This window comes from Zalophus californianus, chromosome 4, assembly GCF_009762305.2.
Source record: "Zalophus californianus isolate mZalCal1 chromosome 4, mZalCal1.pri.v2, whole genome shotgun sequence".
In the NCBI taxonomy this organism is placed as follows: Eukaryota; Metazoa; Chordata; class Mammalia; order Carnivora; family Otariidae; genus Zalophus; species Zalophus californianus.
The window spans coordinates 104,999,278-105,016,846 of record NC_045598.1 but is presented as its reverse complement, the minus strand read 5'-3'; the positions used below and the strand labels follow the sequence as shown (position 1 = coordinate 105,016,846).

General features: G+C 39.6%; 1 protein-coding gene across 2 annotated transcripts; it reads left to right on the top strand.

Annotated features, from left to right (window-relative positions):
• The first annotated feature begins 1,670 nt into the window (after window positions 1–1,670).
• On the top strand, window positions 1,671–12,853 carry CTSK (cathepsin K). 2 transcript variants are annotated; one of them, XM_027581507.1, is made up of 8 exons: window positions 1,671–1,794; window positions 3,312–3,435; window positions 3,907–4,029; window positions 4,115–4,270; window positions 5,223–5,441; window positions 9,792–9,957; window positions 10,200–10,305; window positions 12,165–12,853. In XM_027581507.1, exons 2-8 carry the CDS (start codon window positions 3,313–3,315, stop codon window positions 12,262–12,264), a joined length of 993 nt encoding a protein of 330 aa, XP_027437308.1. In that variant the 5' UTR covers window positions 1,671–1,794; window position 3,312; the 3' UTR covers window positions 12,265–12,853. The 2 variants fall into 2 exon arrangements, with proteins under 2 accessions (XP_027437308.1, XP_027437391.1); XM_027581590.1 differs by lacking the exon at window positions 10,200–10,305.
• The last annotated feature ends 4,716 nt before the right edge of the window (window positions 12,854–17,569 follow it).

Genomic DNA, 17,569 nt, shown 5'->3' with positions numbered 1-17,569 from the left:
TGAGTTTCCAATGGAATCCTTGTTTTTTAATAATTGACTGTTTTTAAATGTGATCAGGACTATAATATTGTACAGTTATTATAGGGCTTTTGGGGAAGGAGGGGAGGGCAAAGATGCTCTGGGGGTTTTGTTTCTGCTTTTCCTTCAGGGTTTTATTTTTGATTGTTTTGTTTTTTTTCTTGTTGGCCGTTTCTGTACTGCTGGCATCTGTGCTGAGCTTTACAGTGGCAAAAATAATGACATGTAGCAAAGATTTTAAAATATTTTCCTTTTGTAAACTTTCTTGTGTTGTGTGATCTTGATTGCGGCTTTTATTATTCCTTTCCAGCTCATAAACAACAAATACCCACAACTAGTTGAATCCATAGCTTGAACTCCAAATATGCAGACATAAAGCACAGTGTGTCTACAATTTCAGGATTCAGAAATCATAGGGCTCTGATCACTCAGCACTCCTTGATTGTCCTCCTGATCCTGACTCATTCTGAGTAAAATCAGCAGGGACATCTGACCATGAGATGGGAGTTGGGGAATTGCCCAAGTCCTCCACAGGAGACAGAGATGGGACTTGAGATCAGTATGGCACATCGGATCCCTTCCCCCTAGTATGTCTTGCTCTCCTGGATTAAAAGGACTTAGGGATGGGGAAATTTAAACTATTCAGGTCTGGACTTGGTTTCCCTCTAGGACCATATGGTTCATTAGCAAATCTTAAAACTTACAGGCATAAACCTGTGTTCTTGAGGGTCTATGTATGCAATCTTGGTGGAACTGAATCTGTCCTATGTATTATCTTTTCTGTTCCAAGGACCATCTTTTCCTCTTCCCCCGTCTCTATTTATGGAAGAAAATGGGAGTTTGGGGATGTGGTTTAGGGACTGAACTAGACTCTTATGATCTGTCACATGCCTGGATGTTGGAATCATTTGGAGAAGCTCACATGACTGGTCTTGGATCAGGGATTTTAATAATTGAAACAGATAGTGTTCATCAGGCATCCCACCATCTGAGAATTTTAGCAACAAAGAAGTCACATGTGAGTTTGTCAGTGCTTATGGCATTGATTCAAGTAAAGTCCTTAATAACTCAGAGTACTGTTTCTTTTTGGGTTTTTGTTGTTGTTGTTACTTTTAGAACCAGTTTCATCTGGACTTTCTGGGCCTATCCTTCCTCAGCAAAACCTTATTAGGCTGGGAGCGCTACTGACAACTTTTAGCCAACAAGCTTATAAACTACAAGTGATTTTGGAGCCTTTGGCTTCCTGCATACTCTTTTCTAGTCTTTTGTATTTATTCCCTCATCCTTGCTGTGAGGGTCAGACAAATTTGAAAACTAAGGTTTCAAAGTTGGAGAGATGGGTGATAACAGGAAAAGGACAGGAGAAGATGTAATCCCCAATATAATAAATACAATAAAGAAGGATGGGGGAGACCAGGACTGTGTCCTATTAACCATCAAAGTGAAGGTAAGCCCCAACTTGTGTAATGTGTATTGAAGTCTTTTGTCTGTCCTCAGAGACAGTCATGTGAAACTAAATACCTAGCAACTTTCCACCCTGGCACGCACACTCCATACTCACCCAGATACACTGCAAATCCGCTGCCTCCTTCCGTTCCCAACCCTGCTTCTCTCAGCATTTCTTTCCCCGCCTCCCTCCCCTATTCAAATTTTCCAGCCCACAGCTGAAACTGACTTCCGTAATCCTGATGGAATAAATCCAGCACCCCTAGTTCTCCGCCCACATATCCACACTCCCCAGCGAACGGAGCCCAGAGCACAGATCCCTATCAGAAGGTAACATTTTCTACTTGCTAGATCTTTTAGCTTCTCATTCCTTCCTTTCTCCATTTTAGGGATATTAGGGATGTAGTGACTTGGGGATAAGGTTGAGATTTGTAGGCTGTGTAGGTGAAAACAGCAATATGCCCATCTTGGGTCATTTCCTGGCCAAATAAAATTTGCCTGGAAATCTTTAGGATTTCTGCTACGATTTATATGTATGTATACATAGTTGTTAGTGAAAGCTAAGGATATAGGGAATCCTTTGCCCATCTCTTAAAAGAGTGGCCTCTCCTTGTAGGGTTTTCTGTTTTGGCCAAAGATACCAAAAGGGTTAACTTGCTAGCGGGGAGGAGGACTGGTGCCCAGAGGTGCTTTTATACTCTGTCTCAAAGCCCTTAACTCTCCAGATATTAAATGTCTTATTGAATGTTTTGCCAGTCTACAAAGATTACACAAAAATGGGACTGTAAAATCAAAAATGATGCAAGCTATATAACTTGCTTCGACTGTAAATTGTTCTTAAAATGGGGAACATGGAATTAAGCAAGCCGCTGTAAAAAATGAGTGAAGCTAGAGTAAACTTCTGAAAGCTGTGAATTTAATGATCATAGAACACTGCTTTTTTGTCTTACATTCTTCTAACAAACTTTGGTTCTGAAGCTTTTTGGCCTATGAGGCAATCACAGAGATTTTTTGTTGTCGGAAAAAGAAAAACTTTACTGCCCACAGCATCTGGTTGAGATTACTGGCAGTTTCCTGCCTGAGGAGGGAGCAGGAAGAGAAAGAGGAAGAAATGCCCAAGACGAGACAGTAAACATCTAGAATATAGGAGATACTGTCAGCTGTTTCGGGTCCTCTCCTGGCAAGATCTGGGAAAGTATCAGAATTTAGGGCAAGGGAGTAAATAATGCCTTGAAGAAATGGTCAGGAAGCAAAACTTAGCTGGAAATCTCTCCTTTGTGTATTCTCCAACCCCCTTCCAACCTCCAACCTTGTCCATCTCCTTCAAGTCTGCAGGGGACATTGGAGGAAACAGGTGCCGAGTCCATTCTGATTGTCCTTTTTCTAGCCCATTTCTGGTTTTCTGTGTGTGTGTGTGTGTGTGTGTGTGTGTGTGTGTGTGTGTGTGTGTGTAAGTGTAATCTCCCTAGGTCAAAATACCTGGAACCAAATGTATCAGCACCCAGTCCAAACCCAGACCCTTCCTATCATTGTTTATCATATGCAAATCACCCTCAATTCTTTTATTCTTATAAATCCTTGTTTTCCTTTGCATCATGGTCCCAAGGAAGGCGTTCTTATCTTTGGGTTCATGAATTCCTCAGAATTATTGTGTGTGCATGAATTTTTCGGATGAGTGGGACTATAATGGGTTACAATATTTTATTAGCTTCTCAAAGGAGTCCATGACTCCCAAAGGTTAAGAACCACCTGTCTGGGAATATAGCTCCAGCTGTTTCCTCATCCCAAGCCAGGCTATGAACCCCTTGGCAAACAGAAGAATCTCCTCTAATTATCCCCTTCCCCAGGATGTGGGGGCTCGAGGTTCTGCTGCTGCTGCCCATGGCAAGCTTTGCTCTATATCCTGAGGAGATACTGGACACCCAATGGGAGCTATGGAAGAAGACCTACGGGAAGCAGTATAACAGCAAGGTGGCTGGGGACATAGAGGGGAGCATGGTCGGGGAGCTGAAACTGGAGACCTCAAGTCTTAATTTCCAGACTCCCTTCTTTAATCTGAATACCTTAACCACTCCAACCAAGGAAACCTGCCCCTGTTTTCTAACTTAACATACAGTTTCATTCCTACTCCTTGACTCACCCTCCCTCAAGTTCTGACCTTTTCTTTATAACTCACATTTCTCTTTGGGGAGGGCTTCTCAGATTAATGCTATTCATCCATAAGCAATTTTCTGTACATCTCTCCAGAGCTTTGCATTCTATTTTTTGTATTTGTTTGCATATTTCTTTTTGTATGCTCTTAATAATTCCGTGGTGAGTTCCCCAACTAGGCGGTAAACTCTATGATTTTAAGTTTCCTCTTCTAAAAACCTCCACATTATTACTTATGTAACTTTATACACAGGACACAGTCTGTGCCAGTATTGACTATGCTCTGTTTAGGTGGATGAAATCTCTCGGCGTTTAATTTGGGAAAAAAACTTGAAGCATATTTCCATCCATAATCTTGAGGCCTCTCTTGGTGTCCATACATATGAACTGGCCATGAACCACTTGGGGGACATGGTGAGTTGAACCTCAGCTCCTGGCCTACTTGCCCTGTTTGCCTTAGTTCCCTGCTAATGCCTTGCCTTTTTGTTCTTTGTCCCAGACGAGTGAAGAGGTGGTTCAAAAGATGACTGGACTCAAAGTACCCCCCTCTCATTCCCACAGTAATGATACCCTCTATATGCCAGACTGGGAAAGCAGAACTCCAGACTCCATTGATTATCGAAAGAAAGGATATGTTACTCCTGTCAAGAACCAGGTACCCTCCTTTCTCCTGATGACCTCTTTCTGCTTCTTTTGTTCTTAAGGTAGGAGGGAACTAGGAAGAGGGGGTAAGGAATTAAGTGATTTCTCCCAGTGCTAAGAGAATATAGCCTATTCTGTTATTTAAGTCATTGCCTATTTTTGTACATTTATGTTTCTGTTTTTTTCTTTTTTACAAGTAGTCTTGCTGTAAACACCCTTGTGCATATGTTTTCATGTACATGTGCAAATATTTATGCAAAATAAACCCTAAATTGGAACTGCTAGGTCACAGAGAACCATTTCCAAAAAATTTTTTTACGATCTTAACACTCTAACCAGCAGGAGAATGCCACTTTCCCCTCAGTCTTAGCAATGCTGATTATATCAACTAGATCAACAACTGAGTTAACATTCATCCAACAAACATGTTTTTCAGAACCCACCAGGTACAGTGCTAGGCAGTGAAGATTCAGGATGACTAAGACATAACCCGTGTCCTCAAGAAATTCTCAGTCCTAAAAAATAGAACAGGGAAGAAAGAAAAATGTATTATCTAGCTGAACAAACACTAATAGTAATAGCACTTTTTGAGAGATTGTTGTGTGTCAGAAACTTCTAAATCCTTTACATGAATTAACTTTTTAAATCTCCATAATCCATAATTGAGCAGTTTTCCACATTTTACAGATAAGGCACAGAGAGGTTTAGTAACTTCCTCAAGGTCACAGATCTTCTGGGTTGCAAAGCCAGTGCTCCGCCCCCCTACAGCCAATGGTAACAATGGTAACAACAGTTATCAATGCAAACAAAAACAATAGAAAAATGTAACAAATATTAAACAAAGGGAAATAGGAAGACTTCACAGAAAAGGGGACATGTGTGCTGGAATTTCATCAGGCAGTTTAGAGGGAAGAAACAAAAAGGTGAACAGCAGTGATTGATAATTGCTCTGTTATGCCTCTCAGGGTCAGTGTGGTTCCTGTTGGGCTTTTAGCTCTGTGGGTGCCCTGGAGGGCCAACTCAAGAAGAAAACTGGCAAACTCTTAAATCTGAGTCCGCAGAACCTGGTAGACTGTGTTTCTGAGAATGATGGCTGTGGAGGGGGCTACATGACCAATGCCTTCCAGTATGTGCAGAAGAACCGGGGCATTGACTCTGAAGATGCCTACCCATATGTGGGACAGGTGAGACCACACCACACAGTTATACAGCTCAGTAATGGCTCCTCCTTCCCCCAACATGATAGTTTGTACTGGAAACAATTCCAGAAATACTGTTTTCTGTTCCCCTATTCTGCCTTCTTGATAGGATAATTTCCCAGAGAAGGCCAAGAAGATTGCCACAGCCCAGGAGATTTGGGGGGCTTAGGCCATCATAACTCTGTCTCTTTGCCCTGAGGAAAAGAGAGCACGGGTGACCCCACAGACATCTGAGTATGCCTCCACAACCTCCTGCTCAGCTCCACCACTCCTGTCACAGATCCCAAACCTGCCACACTAATTTACTGAATCATGTGCCTTTATTTTGCATGATCTCAGCATGGGTTTTGGGAATATTTATGTAAATTATGTATGTATTATGTAAATAACATGCTGATATGTACAAAATGAGAGAAAACATAAGTTGCTTCATACTTGTTTTTAACTTTAGAGATTAATTCACTTCCTCCATTAGTAATAGGAAGACCTTTCTTATCTAAAAGGAAGATCTAAGGGTTTTTATATACATGGGGTTGATAGATAATAGGGTTGCATAGGGCTTTTGCAGTAGGAGCTTTTGAAGCAGAGATAGCAAGTTTGAGTAATAAGAATGATGGCTAGGGCGCCTGGGGCTCAGATGGTTAAGCGTCTGCCTTCGGCTCAGGTCATGATCCCAGGGTCCTGGGATCGAGTCCCGCATCAGGCTCCCTGCTCCTTGGGAGCCTGCTTCTCCCTCTGCTTCTCTCCCTCTCTCTCTCTCTCTGTCTCTCATGAATAAATAAGTAAAATATTAAAAAAAAAAAAAGAATGATGGCTATGGGGCACCTGGGTGGCTCGGTTGGCTAAGCATCTGACTTCTGCTCAGGTTATGATCTTGGGGTCCTGGGCTCAAGCCCTGCGTCGGGCTCTGCGCTCATGGGGGAGTCTGCTTGTCCCTCTGCTCCCCCCCGACTTGTTCTCTCTCTCTCTCTCTCTGTCTCACTCACTCTCCCTCTCTCAAGTAAATAGATAAAATCTTAAAAAAAGATTGATGGCTACTATGTACTAAGCCATGTACTTAATTCATTTTCCCATTTAATTTTCATAACAGACATGTAAGGTAAACTTATCCTCACTTTATAGGTGAGGAAATTGACACTGAAGGAGATAAAATAGTATGCTCAAATTCATACCACTAGTCATGTAGCAGCACCAAGATTTATCTACTGTATCAGTTCATCTGCTGCAAACATTTCCAACATGTCTTCTATGTAAATGTGCAAGATTTTCTTTAGTAGAATATAATACCTTGGAACAGAATTGTCTGAGTCTTAGGGTACATGCATCTTCAACTTTATTAGATAATGACAAATTGTTTACCAAATTGTTTGGAAACATTTATGTTCCCACGTGAAGTGTATAAGAATTCCCATTGTCCCATCTTCATTAGTATATTTAATGTTTTTCTGGCCATCTGCATTTCTTCTTCAGTGAATTGACTGTTTATATCTTTTGTACATTTTTAATTAGGTTGTTTTTCTCTTTCTCACTGATTTTTAGGAATTTTAAAAAGATATCTGATACGAATACTGTGTGTGTTTTAGGTGAACATTTGTCTTTTTTTTTGAACATTTGTCTTTTTATATCTTTCAAATCAGTAAAGTTCTTAATTTCAGACTAGTAAAATTATTTTCCTTTGTAATTTGTGTCTTTAAAAAATCCAGTAGCAATGAGTTTTATTCATGTTTAGTTATCTCAAATGATGTCTGTTGCAATAAATGCTCATTAATGTAAATGAACAAATCCATTTCACTGGATACTCAACAACCAATATAGTAAAGTCACTTCAACATATTTTCATGAACATTGGCCACACCAAAACAGATATTAATTTGTAAATTTCATCCCATTATTATTCCATGTTGTGGTTTTTTAGTTATCAGGTATACAAGGCAGAGAAATTGGAGTTTGTACCTAAAAAAGAAAATTCTTTAATCCGAATACAATTTTCAGAACCCCTGGGTCCTAAGTCCGTATTTGAATTCTGGAGCTGCTACTTACAATAAGGTGCGAACTTTAGGGCACCATACTAAAGCTGCCCTAACAGATTAGCTTTTAAATTCTGACTACATCAGGCCAGTCAGTAAGATAACCTGAATGTGGCAAAATATTCTTTTTTATTTAATTTTATTTTTTTTGAGATTTATTTATTTGAGAGAGAGAGAGAGAGTGCGCACACACACGAGCACAGAGGGAGAGGGAGAAGCAGATTCCCCACTGAACAGAGAGTTTGATGTGGGGCTCCATCCCAGGACCTTGAGATCATGACCTGAGGGGAAGACAGACACTTAACCAACTGAGCCACTGAGGCGCCCCAAAATATTCTTTTTTAAATTGTTATTCTTTTGACGACTTTTTGTTGTCACTTGATATAAAAAAATGCAAATCCTGGGGCACCCGGGTGGCACAGTTGGTTGAGTGTCAGACTCTTGGTTTTGGGTCAGGTCATGATCTCAGGATTGTGAGATTGAGCCCTGCAAGGGGCTCCACGCTTAGTGTGGCGTCTGCTTGAGACTTTGTCTCCCTCTCCCTCTGCCTGTCCCACTCATGCTCTCTCTCTCTCTCTCTCTCAAATAAATCATAAAAAAAATTAAATCCCAACAGTATATACAAAAAAACCCCCACCCCAAACCAGGTCTACGTTTACAATTTTTTCCATATTGATTAATCCAGACAGCCAATTTAAAGGATTGTGTAACTCTGTTAAAAAAATTAAATGCCATCAGAACTAATAGTTGATTACTCATCCATTGACAGCTTATATCGATTACATGGTACTATATTAATCAGTTTGTTGAGAGACAGTTTAATAGCTCAGAGAGTTTGAATAAATGAAATTTACATAATATCTGAAACCTTAATTTGGAATAGAAAGATCATTTGACTTCTATTTTCTGTTCTCCTGCCCCTTCAAATGATCTCTTCAACATTTGAGAGCAATGTGGAATGATTTTGGTCTCATAATCAATTAAAATAAAGAATGAGCCATGTAAGAGACATATTCCATTTTTATTTATTATTTTTTAAGATTTTTATTTTTAAGTAATCTCCACACCCAACGTGGGGCTCGAACTCACAACCCCGAGATCAAGAGTCACATGTTCTACTGATTGAGCCAGCCAGGCACACCCATATTCTTTTTTTTTAATATTCTGAATCTTGAGCGTGTATCTACTTTACAGTTTTTAAAGGAAATTATCTAAAACTAAAAGAACTTCTCACATTAACACATGAATGAATGGAGGGAAGTAAAGAAAAATAAAACTTGAAAAGAGATCTATCTGATAGAGCAGCAGTCAGGTAATATAGTAATTTAAGCTCATTCCAGCCATAATACAGCTTATTCTGACTTCAAAGTATCATCACATGACATTCTTCCAAAGCCATTTCCGAGATAATTACTTATAGATTTGCACAATTTTTGGCACTAGGAGGCATCAAGGTTTGGATTATATGGCAGAAAACAAAGGAATCCTGAGAAATTAAGACAGGAAACTACTGTAATCTTAGAATATCATGTCAAATGCTGCCATTATTGTTAATAGTTAGATAACATGTTCCTATAGATTCAACTTTAGGGTTTTGAAGGGGTAGTCTGTAGGAAAATGAATTACCAAAAAGAATACACCACCTTGACATGGTTTGCCATAAGACTTCGTAACTGTGGCTTGCCAATGAAACATATTATTGTTAACTGGACCTCCAGAACATAATGTTGGAAATCCACAGACTAAATTGCTAAGTTCCTTTTTAATTTGTTTTAATGTCATGTTATGTGCTTTCAAGAGCACAAGCCAAAACTCTTTGCCTCATACTAGTTCCCCTGGTATATATATATATATATATATATGGGGCCCAGGTCTTCCCTCTAGCTGGGCCTTGGCTTTGGCCACCTCCCCACAGAGAAGCTGGTGACTCCCTGCCCTCTGAGGCTTACACGTACTACGTGGCCAGAAGATGATCTGTGCTTTTAAAAGCACCTTGTTCCAGAAGTCTGTCTTTACCCTGAGGGAATAAAAATGTTCTCTCTCTTAAGTTTGACAATGTTTCCTTTCACATTTATGATTTAAAACCACCGAGAGCTGATTTTTGTGTATGTGCAAGGTATCCACTTTTTCATGTTCTTTTTTTATAGTTGTCTAAAATGGTGAGGAGAGAACAGACCCTCTCTAAAGACCCTAGGTCTGCTGCCCCTGTCAGTTCACCGACATCACTCAGCCTTGATGGAGTTTCTCACCCACGAGTTCCTGGCCTGCTGTTTTGTCCTAGTCCTGTTTTAACCTCCTTTTTTTCCAGGATGAAAGTTGTATGTACAACCCAACAGGCAAGGCAGCTAAGTGCAGAGGGTACAGAGAGATCCCTGAGGGGAATGAGAAGGCCCTGAAGAGGGCAGTGGCCCGAGTGGGACCCATCTCTGTGGCCATCGATGCAAGCCTGACCTCCTTCCAGTTTTACAGCAAAGGTAAGGATCTGTTCCTAGAGAGCACAATCAACCATCTCTTACGATGTGGGCTTGGCACCTTCTCGAAGGCCACTGAGCATTTGCAGTACTAGTTTCCGCATTGAGACTGAGTCTGACCGAGGGAAACGGAACAGCTGCTACAGTGCAGCCATCTCTCTGTCACCAGTCCTCTTGACGTGGCAGGATTCTACAGGGTGGCCCTTGGACTACAGAAAGCTTCACCTTGATAGTTTGTTCCATAGGTGTGTACTATGATGAAAACTGTAATAGCGATAATCTGAACCATGCGGTGTTGGCCGTGGGCTATGGCATCCAGAAAGGAAACAAGCACTGGATCATTAAAAACAGGTAATGATGGGGATACGAAGTTTGTCACGCAATCACCCTGTTAACACTCAACCTCAACTCCAATTTCCCAATATTTCTTTCTCTCACTTCAGGAGAAGGTTGTCGTTGTCTCAGACTTTTTAGTTCTCCCTTCCCAATTAGAGGCTATTAACTAACATTTAATGGCCAGACAGTAGTACTCAGAGTCTGTGTCGGGCAGCTGCTCCACATGCAAGGTGCTTAGTTGTACAGAAAGGAACAGAATGTTTGCCTTCAGTGATCTCAGAGCCCCCTAAGAAAGACAGACCTAACTAACCAGAACATACAATAGCACCAAGAAACCAGCAGAAGGTTTAGAATTACGAAGTTTTTTCTTTCTTTTTTTCTATAAGGTGATCAATTTCTTAGGAAGCTTTCCATCATCAGTCTGTTTGAAAGCAGTAAGGAACCAGTGTAAAGGTTTATTATCCTCTTGTGCAACTTTTTGCCTGTCCAGATATACTTAGGATAACATATATAAAAACTGGCCAAAGATTTTGAAGTCTGTGAAGAGAAACACTTTTTGGGAAGTAGATATGACAACAACAACAAAAATTAGTGTTTCCTTCCCTATTGTTGGGAATAAATAAAACTACACAGTACTTCGGTTTCCCAGTCCTCTTTAGCCCCTTGTGATTTTAGGGGGCAGACTTAATGAGAATTACACTTTTCCTTTCTTCATTGGCCAATACCAGCTTGGCAACAACACTAACTAAACTTTCTGTCCTTGGTGCCCTCAGGGAACAAGAGTCCTAAACACTGGGGAGTTCACAGGCCAAAACAGTGCTATAAGCAAGTGGGGCTGCTGCCTAGAGGACTGGCAGGGTAGACTGTGCAGATCACTGTCCCAACTAAGGCCGAACCCAAGCCCCTTTCTAAGAAGGTGCTCCTTCTCCCACAGCTTCTGTCCATTTCCCCCCTTTCTCGACTCCCAGCCCCAAGTACTTATTCTGTCCTTGCCTGGTCAGGTGCCAAGGGTGGAGCCTGCATCCAAGATTGCTGGGAGGAATAAGGGACACACTTAAGCAGGATCAGGATCACTGGAGACTCCTAGAGAAGGGAATAGGAGTAGGGTACAGGTCTTAAGTAAAAGGTATTGGGTAACTGGAGAATTTGCTGGTTGGGGGAAAGACTGAAAACAATTTAGGAAGATATATTGACCAGTCTCCTCTCCCGCGCCCCCTTGTCTTCCATTCTCTCCACTTCTTTCCTTAGCAATCTAATTCATTCTCATAGTTTCATTCATCTCTCCTCTTGGGTTTACCCACTAAGACCAAGATCACCTGCTTCAGCCTCTCTTATTTCTTTCTTATGTTCTAGACTCATGTTTTCAAGATTACACTTCCTTAAACACAAATTGGACCATATTACACTCCCAATTTGAAACTTTCAGTGTCTCCTCCACTAGGATGGGCCACAGAGTCGAACTCTTCAGGCTGGCAGTAAAGATAATTCAACCCGATCTCAATCTGCCTTTCCAGACATATCTCCTACTGTGTGCCTGTGAGGCACCCTGTTTTTCAGCCACATTATCTTAACACATGACCCGTACTTTCCTGCCTCTAGTATTCATTTAATATTCCTCTGCTGGCATCCCATTTCTTTGGGCTCACTTCAAATGCTACCTCTTGAATTAAGCCTTTTTTGATCCCTTGATCACAAGCAATCTGTCCTACCTTTGAGGCCTATAGAGCATTATGCCTTCTCTCCATTCCTTTAAACTCTTCAAAGGTAAAAACTATTTTATTCATTTTTTTATACCATCAGCACAATGTTCAGTAAGTATTTTAATGAATAAATAAACTGAGGGTACTAAGTATTTTCCTTCATTGGTCCTACAGCTGGGGAGAAAACTGGGGAAACAAAGGCTATATCTTCATGGCTCGGAATAAGAACAACGCTTGTGGCATTGCCAACCTGGCCAGCTTCCCCAAGATGTGACTTCAGCCAGCCAACCTCATCCTGCTTTTCCATTCCTTCCACGATGGTGTGACATACTAATGTACTTTTGGAAGGGAGTCGGTGTGCTTTTCTTGAAGCAGATGTAGCAATGTAGAGATTGTCCATTCAATTTCCCCGTCTGTGCTTCAAGTGACACCCCTACTACTTTCCTTCTCTCCACCCAAGGCCTTTATTTTTCACTGTGGCCGCAGTAGGAATTTCCCTAACAGGTGTGCATTCTTAGGCTAGGAGGTGTGACACAGCCTGCGGACTGTTGTCCTGGAGCTGATGCTGTGCAAAATCAGAGGCTAGAGATCTTCAGGTAGATTCTCATTCACAGTGACTAGTTAGCTTTAACCACCTAAAGGAATAAGGTGACCTGACCTCTCAGTCTCCAAGTTCACTTCTTCTATATCACGAAGATAGAAATTTCTATGTTTTCCACCCCAATTCATAAATCTATTCATAGATGTTTGGTACAAGTTTATGTGATACAATAAATGTGTTTTTCCTTCTTTGCATTTTTAAAGTAAACCAAGTATTTATCTCTTGTCTCTAATTTAATAAATACCTATTTAGTAAACATTCATTTTGTGTCAGATACTTTGCTAGGTGTTGGAGACAGAAAGATGGGGAAAAAAACATATATCTGAGGCGCCTGCCTGGCTCAGTTGGGGGAGTGTGCAACTCTTGATCTTGGGGTTGTAAGTTTGAGCCCCATGTTGGGTGTAGAGATTATTTAAATAAATAAAACTTTAAAACAAAACAAAAACAAAAAATATATATTCCTTATATTTGATGTGCTCCCAGTTTGCTTGGAGAGTCTCTCACATAAACAGTTCATCCTAATTCATTTATTTTGTTCATTTCTTCAACATTTATGAAGTGCTTACTATGTACTAAGAGCTTTCTAAATTTTAGGGGTTCCATGGATATAAAGAGACTTCAATATTTAATTCTATCTATAGGGGTACCAGATTAAACCTGGGTCTTGAAAAATATCTTAGGGCCCTTTCTGAGGTTCTACAATCTAAACATTTGCTGTCATCAAAAGAGGACACTAAAACTCTTTATAATGGTTTCCAAGCAGTATTAACTCTAAAAGAAAGTGGCTGACTAAAAATAATAAATCAGCACAACCAGTTTTGCCATTTTTCACAAAATGTTTATTGAGCACCTATTATCACCACTAGAAAGAGTTCACATTTATTCAATACTTACCAGGTGTCAGGCACTATGTTATTTCATTCTACACAAAAATTATTTATTTTTGTGTGTAAATATTTATTACCCTGTGGTAAGCAGTGTATTTCAGGGTAGGAGGATGAAACAAATTAGTAAGACATGGCTCTGACCTCAAGAATGTTATAGACTAGTGACAGACATATAAACACCACCACCCATAATGAAACAAATCCTAATTATGCAAGCTCAGGAATGAATCATTAATTCTTAATAGGCTTTTAGATGAGGCTTCAATGAGAACAGAGCTTTGAAAGATCTGAATGGGCAGAAAAATGGGTGTGGGGGTGGGATAGAGGGAGGGAGGAAGGGAATATCAGGCAGAAAATTTTGGGTGAACAGGGGCGCCTAGAGAGCTGCAGGAATGGCGAGGGCTGGTGTGACCCCAGAGTAGGGTGCAAAGGCGTCTATAGTCTACTACAGATGACTGAGCTGAGCAAAGTGGATTGGAGTTAAATCCTGGAAGGCCTTGAATGCCTTCTATGTCTCAAGAACTTCATACTTTATTTTATAGATACACAGGCATTTAGTGGGCATCGAATATTTTTGAGCCGGAGACAGACATGATCAGATCTATATTTTAGCAACATCCCTCCGGCAGGCAGTGTTGTAAAGAACAAATAACAGATGGAGAACAAAATGGAGATGCAAGAAATTGGAGAAAAGTCAACATTTAGGAGACACTGCACATATTCTACTTCTTCTCAAAGAAAGAATACTGCACAGAAGAATGAGTCCTGAACGTTTTTGAAGTTTAAGTATGAGTTTGGCAGATGGGAAGGTGGGAAAAGGCCTTCCACGCCCAAAGGGTAGCATATTCAAATGTATAGGCATGAAAGAGAACTTTCAGCAATCTGCAAGTAGTTTTTGTTGAGCTTTGGAAGTGCTAAAGATGAGCTTGAGAGATGTCTGACTCCCCACCGGGCAAATCCAAACTGTTCGGTCATTTTGATCTGGGATTTTTTCCTTCTGCCTAAAGAACATTCTTTAGAATTTCCTTTTGTACGGATAAGTGAACAACAAATTTACTCTGTTCCTGTATGTATTTGAATTGATACCTAGATTCTCTATTCTGGTACATTAATATGTATACTTGATCAGTGTCACACATTTATACTGTGTTTTCATATCTAATTAGTCTTCCTCTTATTACCCTCCTTTTCTAGAATTCTTCCTGAATATTCTTGCTTTTTATTTTTTCCATGTGCTCTTTAGAATCAGCTTGTCAATTTATCAAAAATCCCGCTAGTATTTTTATCTAGATCACTTTAAATTTATATCTTAATTAGGGAAAATTGACCTCTTTATACTACTGATTCTTACTAAGAATAAGAAATGCCTTTATATTTTTTCAAGTACTCTTTTGTGCCCTTAAAGATATTGCCCATTTCTTGCTAACCTTTTTGCAACCCAGGATGTTTACCTTTTATTATTATTATTTTTTGCAGGTTTTTTTTTTTAATTTTTGCAGTTTAAATGGGGTCTTTCTAACATAATTTCTAATTAGATGTATATTTGAAAGCTGTTGGTTTTTTTTTTTTAAAGATTTTATTTATTTATTTGAGAGAGAGAGAATGAGAAAGAGAGAGCACATGAGAGTGGGGAGGGTCAGAGGACGAAGCAGACTCCCTGCCAAGCAGGGAGCCCGATGCGGAACTCGATCCAGGGACTCCAGGATCATGACCTGAGCCGAAGGCAGCCATTCAACCAACTGAGCCACCCAGGCGCCCAAAGCTGTTGATTTCTGTTATGTTAGTTTTTATACTCAGATACCTTACCTTGAATTCTCTTTTTGTTTATACATTTTTCAGTTGATTCTCTTGGATTTTTTTGAATACACAAGTGTATCACCCACAGAGGTAAATTTTACCCTTTTCTTCCTGATTTTTATCTCTAATTTCTTCCTGTCTGTTTGCATTAGATAAAACTTCCAAAATGATGCTAGAGTTGATAGATCCTGGCCTAGAAACGTTATTATTTTTATAGATGCATGAAATTCCAATTAATTTAACTGAATCCCAGTAAGTCAAAATTTATATTTCCAGTGTTCTCAGTTACAAAAAAGACTGCAATTAATGATTGATATTTTAACACAAAGTTTTAAAGTGATCATACATTTAAATCTGTCATTATATAATTTTTTATTTCTTTAATAATAACAATATTAGCTAACATTTATTGAGCTTTACTATGCCGCTTATACCATGTTAAATGCCTTACACATAGTACTCTTATTATTGGTATTTTACAGATGTCAAATAGCTTGCCCAAGATAAGCTAGCCAGTAAATGGCTGAGCTAGGACTCATACACAGGTCTTTTGTTTTTCTGTCTCCTTTTATATATTTTATCATTATTTTTAACTTTATGTTATGGAACATTTTAAACATACGCAAGAGAGGGAGTAGCAGAGTGAAGCCTCATGTACCCATTATCCATCTTGAACAATTATCAACATTTTCCAATCTTATGTCATCCATTCCTCTTCCATTTTTTTTTTTAATTTAGTATTTTAAAGCAAACCCCAGATATCATTTCACTCAGAGTTATTATACATCTTGGAGGATTTTTTTTATATAATCACCGTGCTATTAGTATGCCAAACAAAATTAACAATTGTTTCTTACTGTCATTTACTTTTCAGTCCATTTTTAAATTTTTCCAGTTGTTTAAAGGTGTCTTTTTACTGTTAGTTTATTCAAATCAGTATCCAAACAATTTTACACATTGCACTTGGTTGTTATTAAGTGTACTGTATTCTTTGACAATCACATCCCTACTTGCACTCCCCCAAACACACATACTTTTTTTTTCTTCCTATAATTGATTTCATGGAGAAGCCAGATCGTTTGCCCAGTAGAATGTCTCATACTCTAGATTTGGCTGATAGCTTGTTCTTTCTGAATCTAAGGTCCTAGTGTGCTTAACCACTGCAATATGCCCTGTTTCTCACTATCCTTTGATGAGGAATGAAAACTTACAAGTGACAGCCCCATGGCACAGATATTCTAGAAATCCTGGAAGTGTTATTCTTTTTACAGTATATACCCTTTTGGCTGAAAGTTCAGGCTCTTTAGCTCTTGGAAAGCCTTTATGAATCATTGACAGGCTTCATAATATTTATAAGCTGAGTTTGTCCAAGGACTTCAGGAACCAGTTCTTTTTTTTTAATATTTTATTTATTTATTCATGAGAGACGGAGAGAGAGAGAGAGAGAAGCAGAGGGAGAAGCAGGCTCCCAAGGAGCAGGGAGCCCGATGCGGGACTCTATCCCAGGACCCTGGGATCATGACCTGAGCCGGAGGCAGACGCTTAACCATCTGAGCCACCCAGGCGCCCAGGAACCAGGTCTTCACTTCTGGGTGAAACCTAAGCTTAAAGGCTTGGTTTCCTGAGACTTTTTCTATATATAGATTTGCAGGGTAAAGATGCTATGCTTTTGCAGATGACAAGATTGTATATATAGAAAATTCTAAGGAATTAACTAAAAAACTATTAGAACTAATAAATGAGCTCAGCAAAATTGCAGGGTACAAGATCAATAAATTAATTTTATTTCTATACAGGAGCAATGAACAAACAAAATGAAATCAAGAAAAAATGCCATTGGGGCGCCTGGGTGGCCCAGTTGGTTAAGCGTCTGCCTTAGGCTTGGGTCATGATCCTGGGGTTCTGGGATCGAGCCCAGCATCAGGCTCTCTGCTCAGTGGGGAGCCTACTTCCCCCTCTGCCTGCCACTCCCCCTGCTTGTGCACTCTCTCTCTCTCTCTCTCTGTCAAATAAATAAAATCTTTAAAAAAATGCCATTTACAATAGCATCAAAAAGAATAAAATACTTAGGAGCAAATCTAACTAAAGTGCAAAATTTACACTCTGAAAATTACAAAACATTGGTGAAAGAATTTCAAAAGACCTAAATAAATGGAAAGACATCACATGTTCATGGGTTGGAAGATAATATCTTAAGACAGCAGTATTCCCCAAATTGATCTATAGATTCAAAACAATCCCTATCAAAATCCCAGCTGGCTTCTCTGTAGAAATTAACAAGCTGACACTAAAAT

Coding starts and splice junctions, on each gene's coding strand:
- CTSK (XM_027581507.1), top strand. CDS start 3,313: ATGTGGGGGCTCGAGGTTCTGCTGCTGCTGCCCATGGCAAGCTTTGCT. Junction 3,436..3,906: donor GGAAGCAGTATAACAGCAAG/GTGGCTGGGGAC, acceptor TGCTCTGTTTAG/GTGGATGAAATCTCTCGGCG. Junction 4,030..4,114: donor TGAACCACTTGGGGGACATG/GTGAGTTGAACC, acceptor TCTTTGTCCCAG/ACGAGTGAAGAGGTGGTTCA.